The sequence below is a fragment of the Pituophis catenifer genome, unplaced genomic scaffold, assembly GCF_029215685.1.
Source record: "Pituophis catenifer annectens isolate HBS135680 unplaced genomic scaffold, rPitCat1.0.hap2 SCAF_3, whole genome shotgun sequence".
In the NCBI taxonomy this organism is placed as follows: Eukaryota; Metazoa; Chordata; class Lepidosauria; order Squamata; family Colubridae; genus Pituophis; species Pituophis catenifer.
This window is the reverse complement of record NW_027256883.1, coordinates 163,735,222-163,747,817: the sequence shown is the minus strand read 5'-3', so window position 1 is coordinate 163,747,817 and position 12,596 is coordinate 163,735,222. Positions and strand designations below refer to the sequence as shown.

Below are 12,596 nucleotides of genomic sequence, written 5' to 3'. Positions count from 1 at the left end.
CCCAGTGGATTCAAAGAAATGTGTTGAGACTTGTGCCAGCTTGTATTTATGCACTTTGTGAGTCTTTTATTGAAAGGAGTTGCTGGGCGTTTCAAACCCTTGATAACAGTTGTAAAGAGAAGACAGTAAAAGAACGCCCAGGTGACCACAACAAAATAGCAATCGTGTAAAAAGATACAGGGAATAGAAATGGGTCTTCTAAGAACCTTGTGTGAAAAGAAGAAGAAAAAGAGTAGGTGATGTATACAGGGAAAACAGCATTCTGGGATCACAGAATGATGCAGACATTTAGCAGAAAAAGTAGTGAAAGGATGTGTCCTCCCAATGCAGATGTTCCCCAGAATTCAGTACTGCTGGAGCTGAGAATTCTGCAGTCCACTCATGGAAAGTGCTCAGGTTGAGAAAAAATGTACATGATAAAGAGAAAAGAAAGGCAACGAAGAAGCTTATAGATAGAAAAATCAGAAAAAGAAAATAATTAGAAAAAGAAAAAGCTTAAAACCTTTGATGGCATACAGAAGAAAGAGCATGCATAGGAGATTTTTTTTATAAAAGTGAAAAATAACACTAAGAAAATATGACAAATGCTTTTTACCTACTAATCTAGTGATAATATGATTCTCCTGGATTACTAATACATAAAAGTAACTGAGAAATATTTGAATTACGCATCCAAACATTGTTTTGTTAGAAATCAGGTGTCTTGACTCACCATGTTTGTCCCAGGATCTAAGTTCCCTTCTTCTTCTTCCTCCTCCTCCTCCTCCTCCTCCTCACTGTCACTGGCAACCTCCAGAAAATCTGCCAAAGAAAAACAGCAATGATGACAAAAAATACTGTATGCACTTTGCATGTAACAGAGCCACAGGGTCACTTTAGGTTAAACTTGCAAGCTTTAACCTAGGGCGGTACTATTTTCTCTGTCACAATTTGAAAGAAGGCTTGCTTTTATAAAGTTAAATGAGGCAAATGCTTTGGCATTTCTGCACCATTCAAAATCAGAACCTAATTCTACAAAGGGGAAAACTCTTCAATAGTAAATTTTTGGGGGCAAACTTTAGATTCAAAGGATAAAATCCATCAAACTTTAATGAAGGATTAATGGTTCACTGACTGAAGTGATCGTTTCTGCTTTCTAAAGTTGAAGTAGTGCAGGAGGTGGGGGAATTTTTAGTTGCAGATAAAGAGATGAAGTCTATCTTCAACATAGGCTGCACTCAACAAATCACATGCAGAAATACAGTACATGCATAGACGTCTGTACTTCATCTAACAAAAATCAATATGCAGCCAAGTGCTATGTAATAAGAATAATGCACAGCTTGTGTTTATGAACAATGCAAAGATTATGTGAAGTGGGATATGAATGAGGCATATCCAGACAATGACAGTAAAAAGTGGAAAAACATGACTGGAGATGAGGGAAAGTCATTCTAGGGAAAGAGAAATTGGAACTATTGTCCCAGTCTCTCTCTTTCTAGTCCCATTGTTTCACCTCTAGAGGTGAATAGCTCAATTGCTGAATATATCATATTTTGACTGCTGCTTTGGAATCCCAGGCCTATCCTCATTCATAGCTTCTTTGAGAATAAGAAGATGTGCCACCGAGACCCACCTTGGTCAGGGGAAAACACACACCCTCCCCATTGAAATCCATCCATGAGGCTATGTTTGAAAGGCTGGGCTAAAAAGAACAGCGGGAGATGCTGCAGTTGTACTGTCTTCCCAGCCGCATGACTGCACCTCTTCCCATTTCCATTGTGTGACAGCTTGATTCCATTTGCTGTGGTTGTTGTGGATTCACCCAGATTGTGGTGCCAATCTTGGAGGCAGTTTAGGAGTACACGAGCACCCTGAATTTGTCCCAGGTCATTCCTGGCCTATAACCCTGTTAGTCATACATTAGATCTGGATTGTATCTCAGAACTGATGAAAGCCCATCTAGTTCTGGACAAGTCTGTTCCTGCTGATCATAGGGTTAACTATACCCGTAGCTTTCACAGGGATGAAAGGCCAATTAACATGGCTCATTCAGGCACCTGATGGATCTGGAAAATTTCTAGTCAATGCTAGAGGATTTCACCAGTCTGGAATGCAGAGGCAATCACATCACTGGCCAGGATTGATCCTGAACAGCCTCCTCTCAACCGGCACCTTGGTTTTCTGAGGAGCTCCAAGAAATGAAGTGGGTAAAGAGATGCTGCAGGATGCAGGAAATGGGAAAATTGCATAATAAAAAATAAATAAATAAATCAAAGAGTGAAGAAAAGACTGTGGCAAGCTGCTTGAACTGATATGGGCAAACTGGAAACTGCCTCAAACATCAATGCCTATTGTAATTTTCAAAGAGATCCAATGTCACGGAAAAGAGCTAGAAAACAACTTTCTGTGGTTAATGATGAGGGACCTTTTTGTTTGCAAGGAACACAGTTCATAATCTTTTTAAATGGCAGCAAAGAAAAGAAATGTTCCATAGGTTGAATACCATGACAAAATTTGTCTTGCATTATGGAAAATTCTACACAAAACGGTGGGGGGGGGGTTGTAAATCACAGACATCTGATTTTCATTCATTCTCTTTTGTTGAGTCTTTACTCCTTCTCCCTTTTATCATCTGTTTGGAACATTATGAGATATAATAAAAAAAAAAAAATAAGCAAGGAAAATAACCTGATTCTCTGATGAAGCTAGATTCTTCCAGCCCTGTATATGAAACATCAAGCGGGTTTGAAATTGGACTCAGCCTGGATAATTCAAGCTTTTCCAAGTCTGACAAACAAATCTTCTTCTTGTGGATGATTTCACTTTCCATTTGTTCTAGTGTGGGGTTTGAACCTTCTCCAGGACTAGTAAGACCTGGTCCTCGTGAAAGGAGATTTAGACAAGGCTCTCCCTTAGAGTGACCACTCCGAATTGTTTGGTCCTGTGCCATATTTTCAGGTGATCTTCTACTTCCATCAATCTGAAAAGCTGAATCAGCCTTGAGAACAGAGTCACTCGGCTTCTCATCTCCCACAAGAGAAAACAGTCGATGTGGACGCCGTGAGGAGTTTATTGTATGGGCACCTTCCTTTTCTGATGGGAATAGGCTGGGGCCTTCACTACCTTGTTTCTGAAGTTGTTCAGGCTGGCGTTCTGGCAGCTGATCTACAAAGGGAGACATAATCTCATCCAGGCTTTGCCAGTGTGGATTTTTTACCATCCTCTCTTCTTCAGTAGTCACGTCTAAAATGTTTTTGTCTGGTGGACTGTCCAGATAGGATGAATCCTGCAGAAACAAACCACAACAAGTTTGCAAACGAGTTGCAAGTATATGAAAACATCTGAAGAGTCTATCAAATTGATATTCTGTTCTCAACGTAGTCAAGCAGGCTCTGAATAGAAAGCCTATAAGATACCACTGCCCATTAATGCAACAGTATCTGCATGTATCCAACAATTAAAGTAACTGTGGGGTTGTGATGTAGATGTTGACCTAGGCCTGAGGAAAGCGTGGTCATTCTTCTTGATCCAGAGTTAATGCCATATGGAAAAATAGAAGGAGGGAGTGTTATTGATGCTGTTTGAGGCTCCTGAATTAAAGGGAGGTATAACTCAAAGAAATAATATGGAGAGACACACTACTTCCAAGACTATTGCTAATAAAAAAATAGAAATAAATAATATGATAAACAACATACATGATAAATAAAACCACTGAGAACATTAATTTCCAGGCATCTGTTAATCTCTTTTTGTTATAACCACTGTGGTACAGCACTCAAAGACTTGATCATATCCTACACAAAGCATTTCCTATCTTACATGACCAGAATCAGCCAGTGATCAAATTTATTGAAAATTTATAGGCGCTAGCAACAATGACAGAAAGATATATCTAAGAAACACCTCCCCCACAACAAAAATTAAACATAAAATACGTCCAAGATGAAAAGAAATGAAGATTGGAACTGCCTGATCTGAAATTGTATTTCGCAGCTTGCTGCTTAGTTTGGATAAAAGTGTAGGTTTTGTTGAGAAATAAACAAATTTTAGAGTAAGAAGCGCACAATCTGATGTTCAGATGTTATGGTTTTCTACGGTACAATAAAACTAAGGATATTAATTATATTAGAAGTACCATACTGAGAACATGAAACAGATATAAATTCAGATTGTGCCTGAAAATTCCTTTATGAGTCTCAGCACAAGAAGCATTTTATAGGAAAAAATAGTACATAAAGAAAAATGGTTAACCTATCGAGAGTTGTTAGAACAGGAACATGGAGAATATAAAATGAAATCAAGAGAGAAAGTGACTGCAGAGGAATTGAGTTTTCAATGGCTTTTGTATGCACAATTAAGAGAAAGATTTATGGTAGATAATAGAACATTTGGAATTGAACAGCAGATGAAAGAATTTGAAATTGAACTATTTACAAATGATGAATATGTAACTCCCAAAATGTATAGTATAAACTTTTACTGACATTTGTAACACAAAAAGAACAAATGAAAAAATAAACTAATGATGCCTGATAAAACTGGACATAACATACTGATGGAACAGTAGGAAGTTATATTCTTAAAAGGATTGAAATTTACATTATGTTATAATCTAAAAACGACTGTTTATAAAATGATATATCCATTGGTGTATGACTCCAGAAAACTTGTCTGAATGTATAAAGTTACTTCAAATTTATGTTGGAAATATGGACATCATGAAGTATCATTTCTATCATCCCTGATGGGAATGATAAAACCTCAAGCCTCAACCTCTTAAACCTCAAGTCCCAAATTTCTGGGTTCAAATACATATAATGATACAAAGAAAGATCAACATTTAATTGAAACTGGAACTTTTCTGGCTGGGATTAATGGATAGCCAATTAAACATAGCCATGGAAAATTATTTTGATAAACGATTATTGCTATGAGACTATTATATGCAAAAAATGGAAAGACTCTGAAACACCCACAATGGAGAAATGGGGTTTGTGAACATTGCAGAACTAACATAGCAAAATTAATTTGTTTTGATTAGAGAAACATTAACAATTAGATTTATCAGTACTGGGAACTCCCCATAGACTTTTTTTGCTGAAAAAAGAGAAAAAAATAATTTGTGATTTATCAGTTTGTAGATTAGAAAGGGGGGCTTATAAAAAGAAGAGTATTATGATGTAACGTTAGAGAGAGAAAAGGCAAAATATAAATATATTTATAACTGCTACCAAGATCAGAAGCTGCTTCTTTACTAATCTTTTTCATTTCCAATTTTATTCTCCCCTTCCCCCATACGCACACTATTTATTATTTTTCTTTATTATCTTTATTTTCTTTTAGGCTATTTACTTTGTTAAAAATTATTCAATAAAATAAATAAAAATTATTTAAAAATATAAAAACTCTGCTTTTGAAGCCAGTTTCTTATCATTCTGATTGTTCTTTCTTGCACCTTTTACAGAGAAAGAGAAAGCAGTGTTATAATTGTTCCCTCTCAGCTCTGAATGAAAGTAGGAGCAGCGTCTTGCAAAACAGGATTCAACTCTGCATGCAAATAAAGAAGTATGGTTTGTTTTTACAGATGAGAATCATATGCTACATTTTGTTCTTGCATTGATTCCGGCTTAGGAAGCGAAGCCACTGTTCACAGTTTTTATATAATGTTATGTTTGCTGTTCAAGTTTGTTTAATCACACCCACAAGAAAGTGGAACCAAGCATTGGCAAACAAGCAGTACCAGCCGCAGACTGCTTGTCACAATAAATTAACATTCAACTCTTACAGTGGTGTTCAAACACAATCATTTCTTTTGGCAGGTGGGAGGGAGAGACACAATGTTCAGAAGTATAGTAGATTTTTGTAAAGGGATTATGATGCCAGCTAATTTGGTTTTGATTTTTTTCTTACAGGAGTCCTTTTTTTTTTTTTTTTTTTGGCATAGCCACACCCCCAAATCATCAGTTTTACTTTGCTACCCACACACACAATCAATTTCCTGGTCAGTGACTCCCAGCTGAGATTCTGTTCAGAATACGTGGGAAATTAGGTTTGTGTTGCCCAAGATGCAAATGACGTACTGTATACCTGCTTATATTATATCATATTTTCCATTGCATGTCTAAAGATATTGTTCTAAAGCACTTTGTTTTGTCAATCCACATGCCTCAGCACTGTCAGCAATCTGAACAAAACATTGGTCATCCCTAACTCAAAACCACACAAAAGATCCTTCTCACATACTCCAATACTTTCAAGATTATCCACTTGTTCCTGCTCTGCTCTAACACTCAGCCAGATTCTGAAAAGGCAGCCATCCTACCTACCTCATATGCTTCTTTGAAGGAAGCTTTGCTGGGGGTAGTCATGTCTGATGAGACCGAGGAATGCAACGTGCAATAGAAGTTACCTAGGAAGAAACAATCAGGTTAGTATGTGACCGCAGTTCATTTGGCCCAACCAGAAATGCTATTGGAGTGCAGATTTAATCTTCAGGATTAAATAAAAGAAGGATGTGGCAATGGCAGAATCTGAAACAAGGGTGTGTATTTTCCAGCCTGAGGGGTACACTTGGCCTTTGAGAAGGGTAGCAAGGATAACACGCCAAAGGATTAATTTTGATTTGATTACATATATCATTCATGAAAAATAATCAACATTATCCCTTTTCAATCAATTATTTAATACACACACACACCAGGGATGGGTTCTAAAATTTTTTACTACTGGTTCTGTGGGTGTGGCTTATTTTGTGGGCGTGGCTTGGTCATGTGACGTGGGAGTGGCTTCATGGTCATGTGACTGGGTGGGCGTCGCCAACTCAATGTCACTCACAAGGGGTCCCTCGCCTGGCCCCTCCCCTCCCAGCCATTCCTTGTCACACACAGCCTCAATGTATCTAGTTCTGTAAAAATGTTGTTCACCTTTTTTCAACTTTATTACCTACATACTATAGATGTACTTTCATGGACCACTAAAAGGAAGAAATGGCTCACATGCTTTGCCCAAGAGTGTGATAGGCAACAGGTTTTTAAGGGGCTGCCAGAAAGAATGTATAGGCAATGTATTTTCCAAAGCACCAGAAGGCAAAACAAGAAGCAATGGATGGAAACTGAACAAAGAGAAGTTAATTTTTCTCCTAAAACTAAGGACAAACTTCCTGACAGTGAGAACTAATATAGGTGCAGAAATATTTCAGTCATAATTTCACATATAAAATAGCCAATCGTGCATATTGTTCAAAACAGTAATTAGTATTATGGCTGATGTTTGACAGCAAGCGTAAAAGTCAAAGATCACAAGAGTGCTTCTTTCTCTGTATGTATACAAAACATCACATACCAGGAATAGCATATTAAGATGGATTTATGCAACCTGATGTACAAAATAAACACATACATATTTATGCTCTGGACTATAGACATTGAATGCATGTAAATCCCTGAAAAATATGTGGTAGCTCTGGGCAAAAGAAAGGCAGTAAAATCATTCTAGGTGTAGTGACAGTGTAAAATATTAACACATGATAAATAATGGAACAATTAAAAATAATAACACAGGTTTTTTCTCTCTCTCTCCCTTCCTTCCTCTTTCTTTCTCTCTTTCTCTGTCTTTTTGGGGGGAAGGGTGTTTGTGGCTATGACAACTACTTTCAAAATTGTTACTGGATATTTCCTGTTACATGAAACTGCTAAAAGGCTTTTGCAGTCATATAATGCAACAAAACATTTTTTAATGGTAAAAGTAAACTGACATATGAAGCTACTTCTAAATAACTATGTAAGAGAGGAATAAATCTTTTTCTGAAAATTACTGGCGCAAATACACAAAATTAGAGCTGTAATGTGTGGTAATACTATTTATAATAGAATTTTGGTGGAGGAAATAGAGTAGCAAGGAGATTGACACATTGAGAACTAGATGAAAGGAACACTAAAGTGATAAAGTCACTGTATATGAGTTGGGTAGCTATATAAATTTGTTTAATAAATACAATGGGAAAGGTCTTTGGGGTTTCCAGAATTTACATGGCACTAATTGGATTTTTGATTTCCCTTTTATTTTGAGACATAATAGACTAGTTTTACACTATAACTAAATTACACAAGAGAATGTAGTATATATACCAAAAATAATTCAATAACAATTAATCTGATATATTGGGTTAAGTGATGTAGGGCTTGATCTAATTTCAGGCAAGTTCAAGCCTCTGTTAAGAGATACCTGCATTCTCTCTCTCTCTCTCCCTTTCTTTTTCTTTCTCTTTCTCTATCTTTCTTTGTCTCTATCTTTCTTCTCTCTCTCTCTTTCTTTCTTTCTTTCTTTCTCCCTCCCTCCCTTTCTCCCTTCCTGTGAAGAACCCCAGAAGGTCTTTGGTAGGAGGAAGAAAAGCCAGATGTTTTGAAACGTTTTGTAGCTTAGCCTAAGCAAGGATAGCTAGTTCAGGCACTTACAATAAGCTCTCAACTCAAGCTCAGTGCACGTGGGAATCCCCAAACAGTAAGGAAAAACGTTTTGTAGCTTAGCCTGAGCAAAGATAGGTAGTGCAGGACTTACAATAAGCTCTCAACTCAAGCTCAATGCACCTGGGGATCTCCCTAAACAGTGAGGATTTCTTTGTTTCTTTCTCCCATGAAGCCCCCCCACAGCCCCCCCCCTGTTCCAGGGGGCTGCAGGGAGTCTTGCTAGGCACCCCCCTCATGCCACATTTTGGCCTTAGCAAGCCTCCCTGTAGCCCCTGGGAGCCAAAACGGGGTGCGGGAGGGGGCACCACACACACCCAATGCCCCATTTTGGCCTTAGCAAGCCTCCCTGCAGCCCTGGGAGCCAAAACAGGGCACGGGGGGGAACTCCTATAAGGGGCGGGGAAGGTAAGGTGTGAGCCTGGTGGGCGCAGCATACTCTGGGAGGGGGTAGTGCTACTTACCTATAGGCAGGAGGCGGCAGCTCAGTTGGGGGCGCAGGGCAGGCACCACGTGGGAAGGCAGTTTAGGCAGGCAAGCCGCCCGGGTGGTAAGGAGGAAAGGAAGTGACTGGGTGGGGTGGGGATCGGTTCGGGGGTGTGGCCAGCCAGCAATTAATACCGGTTCTGCAACCCTCGCCAATTTATTGCTACCGGTCCTCCCGAACTGGTGCGAACCGGTAGCAACCCACCACTGATACACACCCCGCCAACTATTGGGAGTCTCTGGGGATGTAATGGTATGTGGGAATGACTTTAGCAGATAAAAGAGATGCTGCCTAGGGAACAATCAGATAAGAAGGTACAGCCCATAGTTGCATAATGGGTAGATAAATTCAAAAAGGAACCTCCCTTATTTCTCAGGCTGTAAAAAAGATGGTGGGAGATTTGTACTATCAGATTTACAAGATTATGTTAATGTGGCCTTAGAATAAAATGCAACTGGCTTGCAAGATTGATGTCAACTTGCCCAGGTGGACCAGACAGGAAATACAACCAGTTAAACTAATTCTACATTATTGTAAGGCTAGATTAACATAATCTTGCAAATCTTATACATAGTATAAATTTGCTGTGGTCTTTTTCACAGACTGAGAAGGAAAGGAAATTCCTTTTTGAATTGCAGGTTTAACCTCTTATCTTATTGTTCCCTAAGTAGCATCTCTTCTTTCTCCTAAGGTCATTCCCATTACAGGGTGCCACTTCTAAGGCTGCTGGGCATAATACCCTGAACATTTGGTTGTAGAGCTCTGCTCAAACTCTGTCTGGAGACAAAATAAAACAGGAAACCAAACTCAAACCATTTCTGCTTCCCCTATATGGCTGTGTCTGTCAGGCTTGCCAATTATTGGCTCTAAGTTGTTCTCTCTACTTACCATCATCTTCATTGAAGACAAAATCTCCTAGTCGCAATGTTATTTTGCAGTAATGGCATTTGAAGCAACCTCGATGGAAGAAGCGCCCTTCAGCACTGACCCGCTCCAGGATGTAGACGTGATCTCCACAGAAATAGCAGGCATCACTGCTCCTCATCGGAGAGACAGGCGAAGTCTATCAGAAGATCAATAGTTTCCCTTAGAGCCATGAATTCTGAGCAGTCTTAAACCTCAAGCAGACTCCCTCCTCAGATCAGGTCAGTGCTGATCTGTGCTATCAGGATTCATGGATCACCCAGGTCAGAAAACCAACAAAGAATGAGGGTGTGGCAATCAATTGGGTGTAAGAGATGGTAGAAGCCAGAGCAATGTGCAAAATGGGTAGTTGCAATGAGTTGCAAAGTGAACAACTTGGGTGCTAACAATATGAAAAGTACAATAGTTGCTCTGTCTACCACCCAGAAACCCCAGTGCTGTTATCCAGAGGACAGAGGTCATAGTTCAACTGTTCTCCAAGTAAACACTTAGTAAAGGATGCCAATTATAAAAGTATCTGATAGAGGTGTGTATGAGAGAGAAATGTCCTTTGGATTTTTTAATCTGACAGTTAACCATAAGCTTTCTCATTTTGAATGTGATAAGGAAGAGTGAAATCTGAAGGAAGTCCCACATTTAATTCCTAGCATTTATGGAAAGGACTGAAAAAATAACAATGTCTGAAAATCCTAAAAGGCTGCTATCAGTCACTATAGCAATTCCAGATTAGATGAACCTATGGTCAGATTTATGGGGTAAAGACATATTTCAGACAGCCTTATATGTTAAACTCCAGTAATTTAGCTCAAAATAAGGCAACAAAATCCTTAAGGAGACAGATCCATTAAAGATCCCCTGAAACTTCCATCAAGGTAATCCTTTCCTGGGAATGTCTGAACCTGAACAATGCTGTTGAGCTTCCTGACAGCATGTAGTGGGATGTAATAGCAACTCCATTCATTGTTTGATTAATCCAGCTTCTTCCTCATCACCTGGCTCAACAGCTGTTTCAGAGAGCCTCTTGCTAAACATGGAAACAAGTGTCTTGACCTCTGGTGGAAAAACTAATAGTTTGGGTACCATCCAAACTTTTGGCAGCTGTTCTGTGCAATCACATAAGCACATCTCATCCACAAGAATTTCCCACAAGCCAAAATTTTACTGTAATAGTTTTGTGTAGGGAAATGAATTGAACAAGTCTCAATTGAGTTTTGAAAATGAATCTCTTACTGCTCCTGCCAAATTAATTTGGAGTTGAGTGACCAGCAAGCTGGAGGATGGAATTTGTCAAATGACATTTGAATTCCAATTTTTACAGGTGGAGCTTAACCACTGGGATTAGAATTTGAATGCAGGGTTCAACATATTAGTCACACAAAAGCTGTAGTTCATAAATTATTTGTACTGGGGTTTCCATCTTTGTGCTCCAAAGTCAGAAAACTCATACCATTTACTACAATGATTTATACGACAAGGAATTATGTTTTCCATAAATTATCTGCTAGGAATATTTATTCCATCATTGGCTTATAACAGAAGCCATCCTTCCTTCCTTCCTTCCTTCCTTCCTTCCTTCCTTCCTTCTCTATTCTAGATCTGATATATTACTTAAAACCAAACATCAGAAGGATTTTCAGGATAGATTGTAACAAAATTTACATGCAATCACAATATCCTTCCCTATGATAAATTCTACAGCTGATTATGAAGGATTGTTGAAAGGTGATTGCACAACTGACAGCATAACCCCTTTCACACAGAAATAACCACAAATGAAATAAACTTAGTTCAATATGTTGGATGTCAATTCCATGAACCCAGATCATTCCAACTAGAAATAATGTGAATCGACATGACAGGGCCATAGATTCTCCATCCTTATTCTGGCTGACTGATTTTAGGGTAGAATCAGCATGCCGTAGTGGTTAAGGCTCTAAACTAGGTCCAGAGAAACCAAAGTTCAGGCCCTCCCTCAACCATGGACAGTCACTCCATGGCTCACTTATTTGGGACCAATCCTTCTTTCTCAGCCCAATTCACCTCACAGAAGCATTGTGGTGGGGATAATAGGAGTCAGGAGCATTATCTATACTTCCTTGAGTTGTACAAAACAAAGATGTAATATAAATACAGGTCCTTGGGAAGGTGGCTAAAAATGCTAAATGCTAATATCTGGCTATGTGACCAAACATAATATAATTTTTATCTCATAAATTTCCTGTTGTGGGGAAAAAACATTTCTGTGGGGAAGAGGGACTCCTATGCATACCCCCATGAATGACAGGATATAAATATACACATAAATAGTTTACCTAATGACTCTAAATATTTACTGTTCTACTAATCTTATCTCTTTTCAAGAAGAATGATACTAAAAAATGAAACAAACACAATGATGGGAGAACTTACCCCAGCCTCTTGCTTTAACTTCTTGGATTCTGCATCCCAGGTAGACTTTTCCTACAATCAAAAGTTGTATCTTTGAAATGTCAATAAAGAGAGAAGGTTCAGGACTCTTCCAGAACATACTTAAACTCCCATGCTCCTAATCCCTAATAAAATGGCAGGAATAGAAGAAACTGGGAAAGTTTGGTTACAATCTCGCAATCTCTGCTGTGAAAGACTTACCAAGTTCCGTTTACGTGAGAGAGATAAAGTCTTCTGTAGCTTGCTAAGAAAGAGAATAGCGCTTTTGGTGCCAGGTGGGACAATAGGTTTCTCTGTTTTCTCCTTCCATT

General features: G+C 38.7%; 2 protein-coding genes across 3 annotated transcripts in view; one reads left to right on the top strand and one right to left on the bottom strand.

Moving 5' to 3' along the window:
- SMPD2 (sphingomyelin phosphodiesterase 2) overlaps positions 1-5,718 on the top strand; it is a 30,521-nt gene extending 24,803 nt beyond the window's left edge. Inside the window, exon 12 of one of the 2 annotated variants that reach the window (XM_070939689.1) lies at positions 5,450-5,718. In XM_070939689.1, the coding sequence (XP_070795790.1) occupies positions 5,450-5,492 (43 nt within the window). In that variant the 3' untranslated portion in view covers positions 5,493-5,718. The remainder of the gene's footprint in view (positions 1-5,449) is intronic. The other variant, XM_070939690.1, reaches the window with a different exon arrangement.
- MICAL1 (microtubule associated monooxygenase, calponin and LIM domain containing 1) overlaps positions 1-12,596 on the bottom strand; it is a 36,646-nt gene that overhangs the window by 5,110 nt on the left and 18,940 nt on the right. Inside the window, exons 13-18 of the mRNA XM_070939688.1 lie at positions 12,487-12,596; positions 12,268-12,318; positions 9,823-9,997; positions 6,312-6,394; positions 2,671-3,268; positions 713-801 (exon numbers count right to left, since the gene is read on the bottom strand). Coding sequence (XP_070795789.1) covers positions 713-801; positions 2,671-3,268; positions 6,312-6,394; positions 9,823-9,997; positions 12,268-12,318; positions 12,487-12,596 — 1,106 coding nt within the window. The remainder of the gene's footprint in view (positions 1-712; positions 802-2,670; positions 3,269-6,311; positions 6,395-9,822; positions 9,998-12,267; positions 12,319-12,486) is intronic.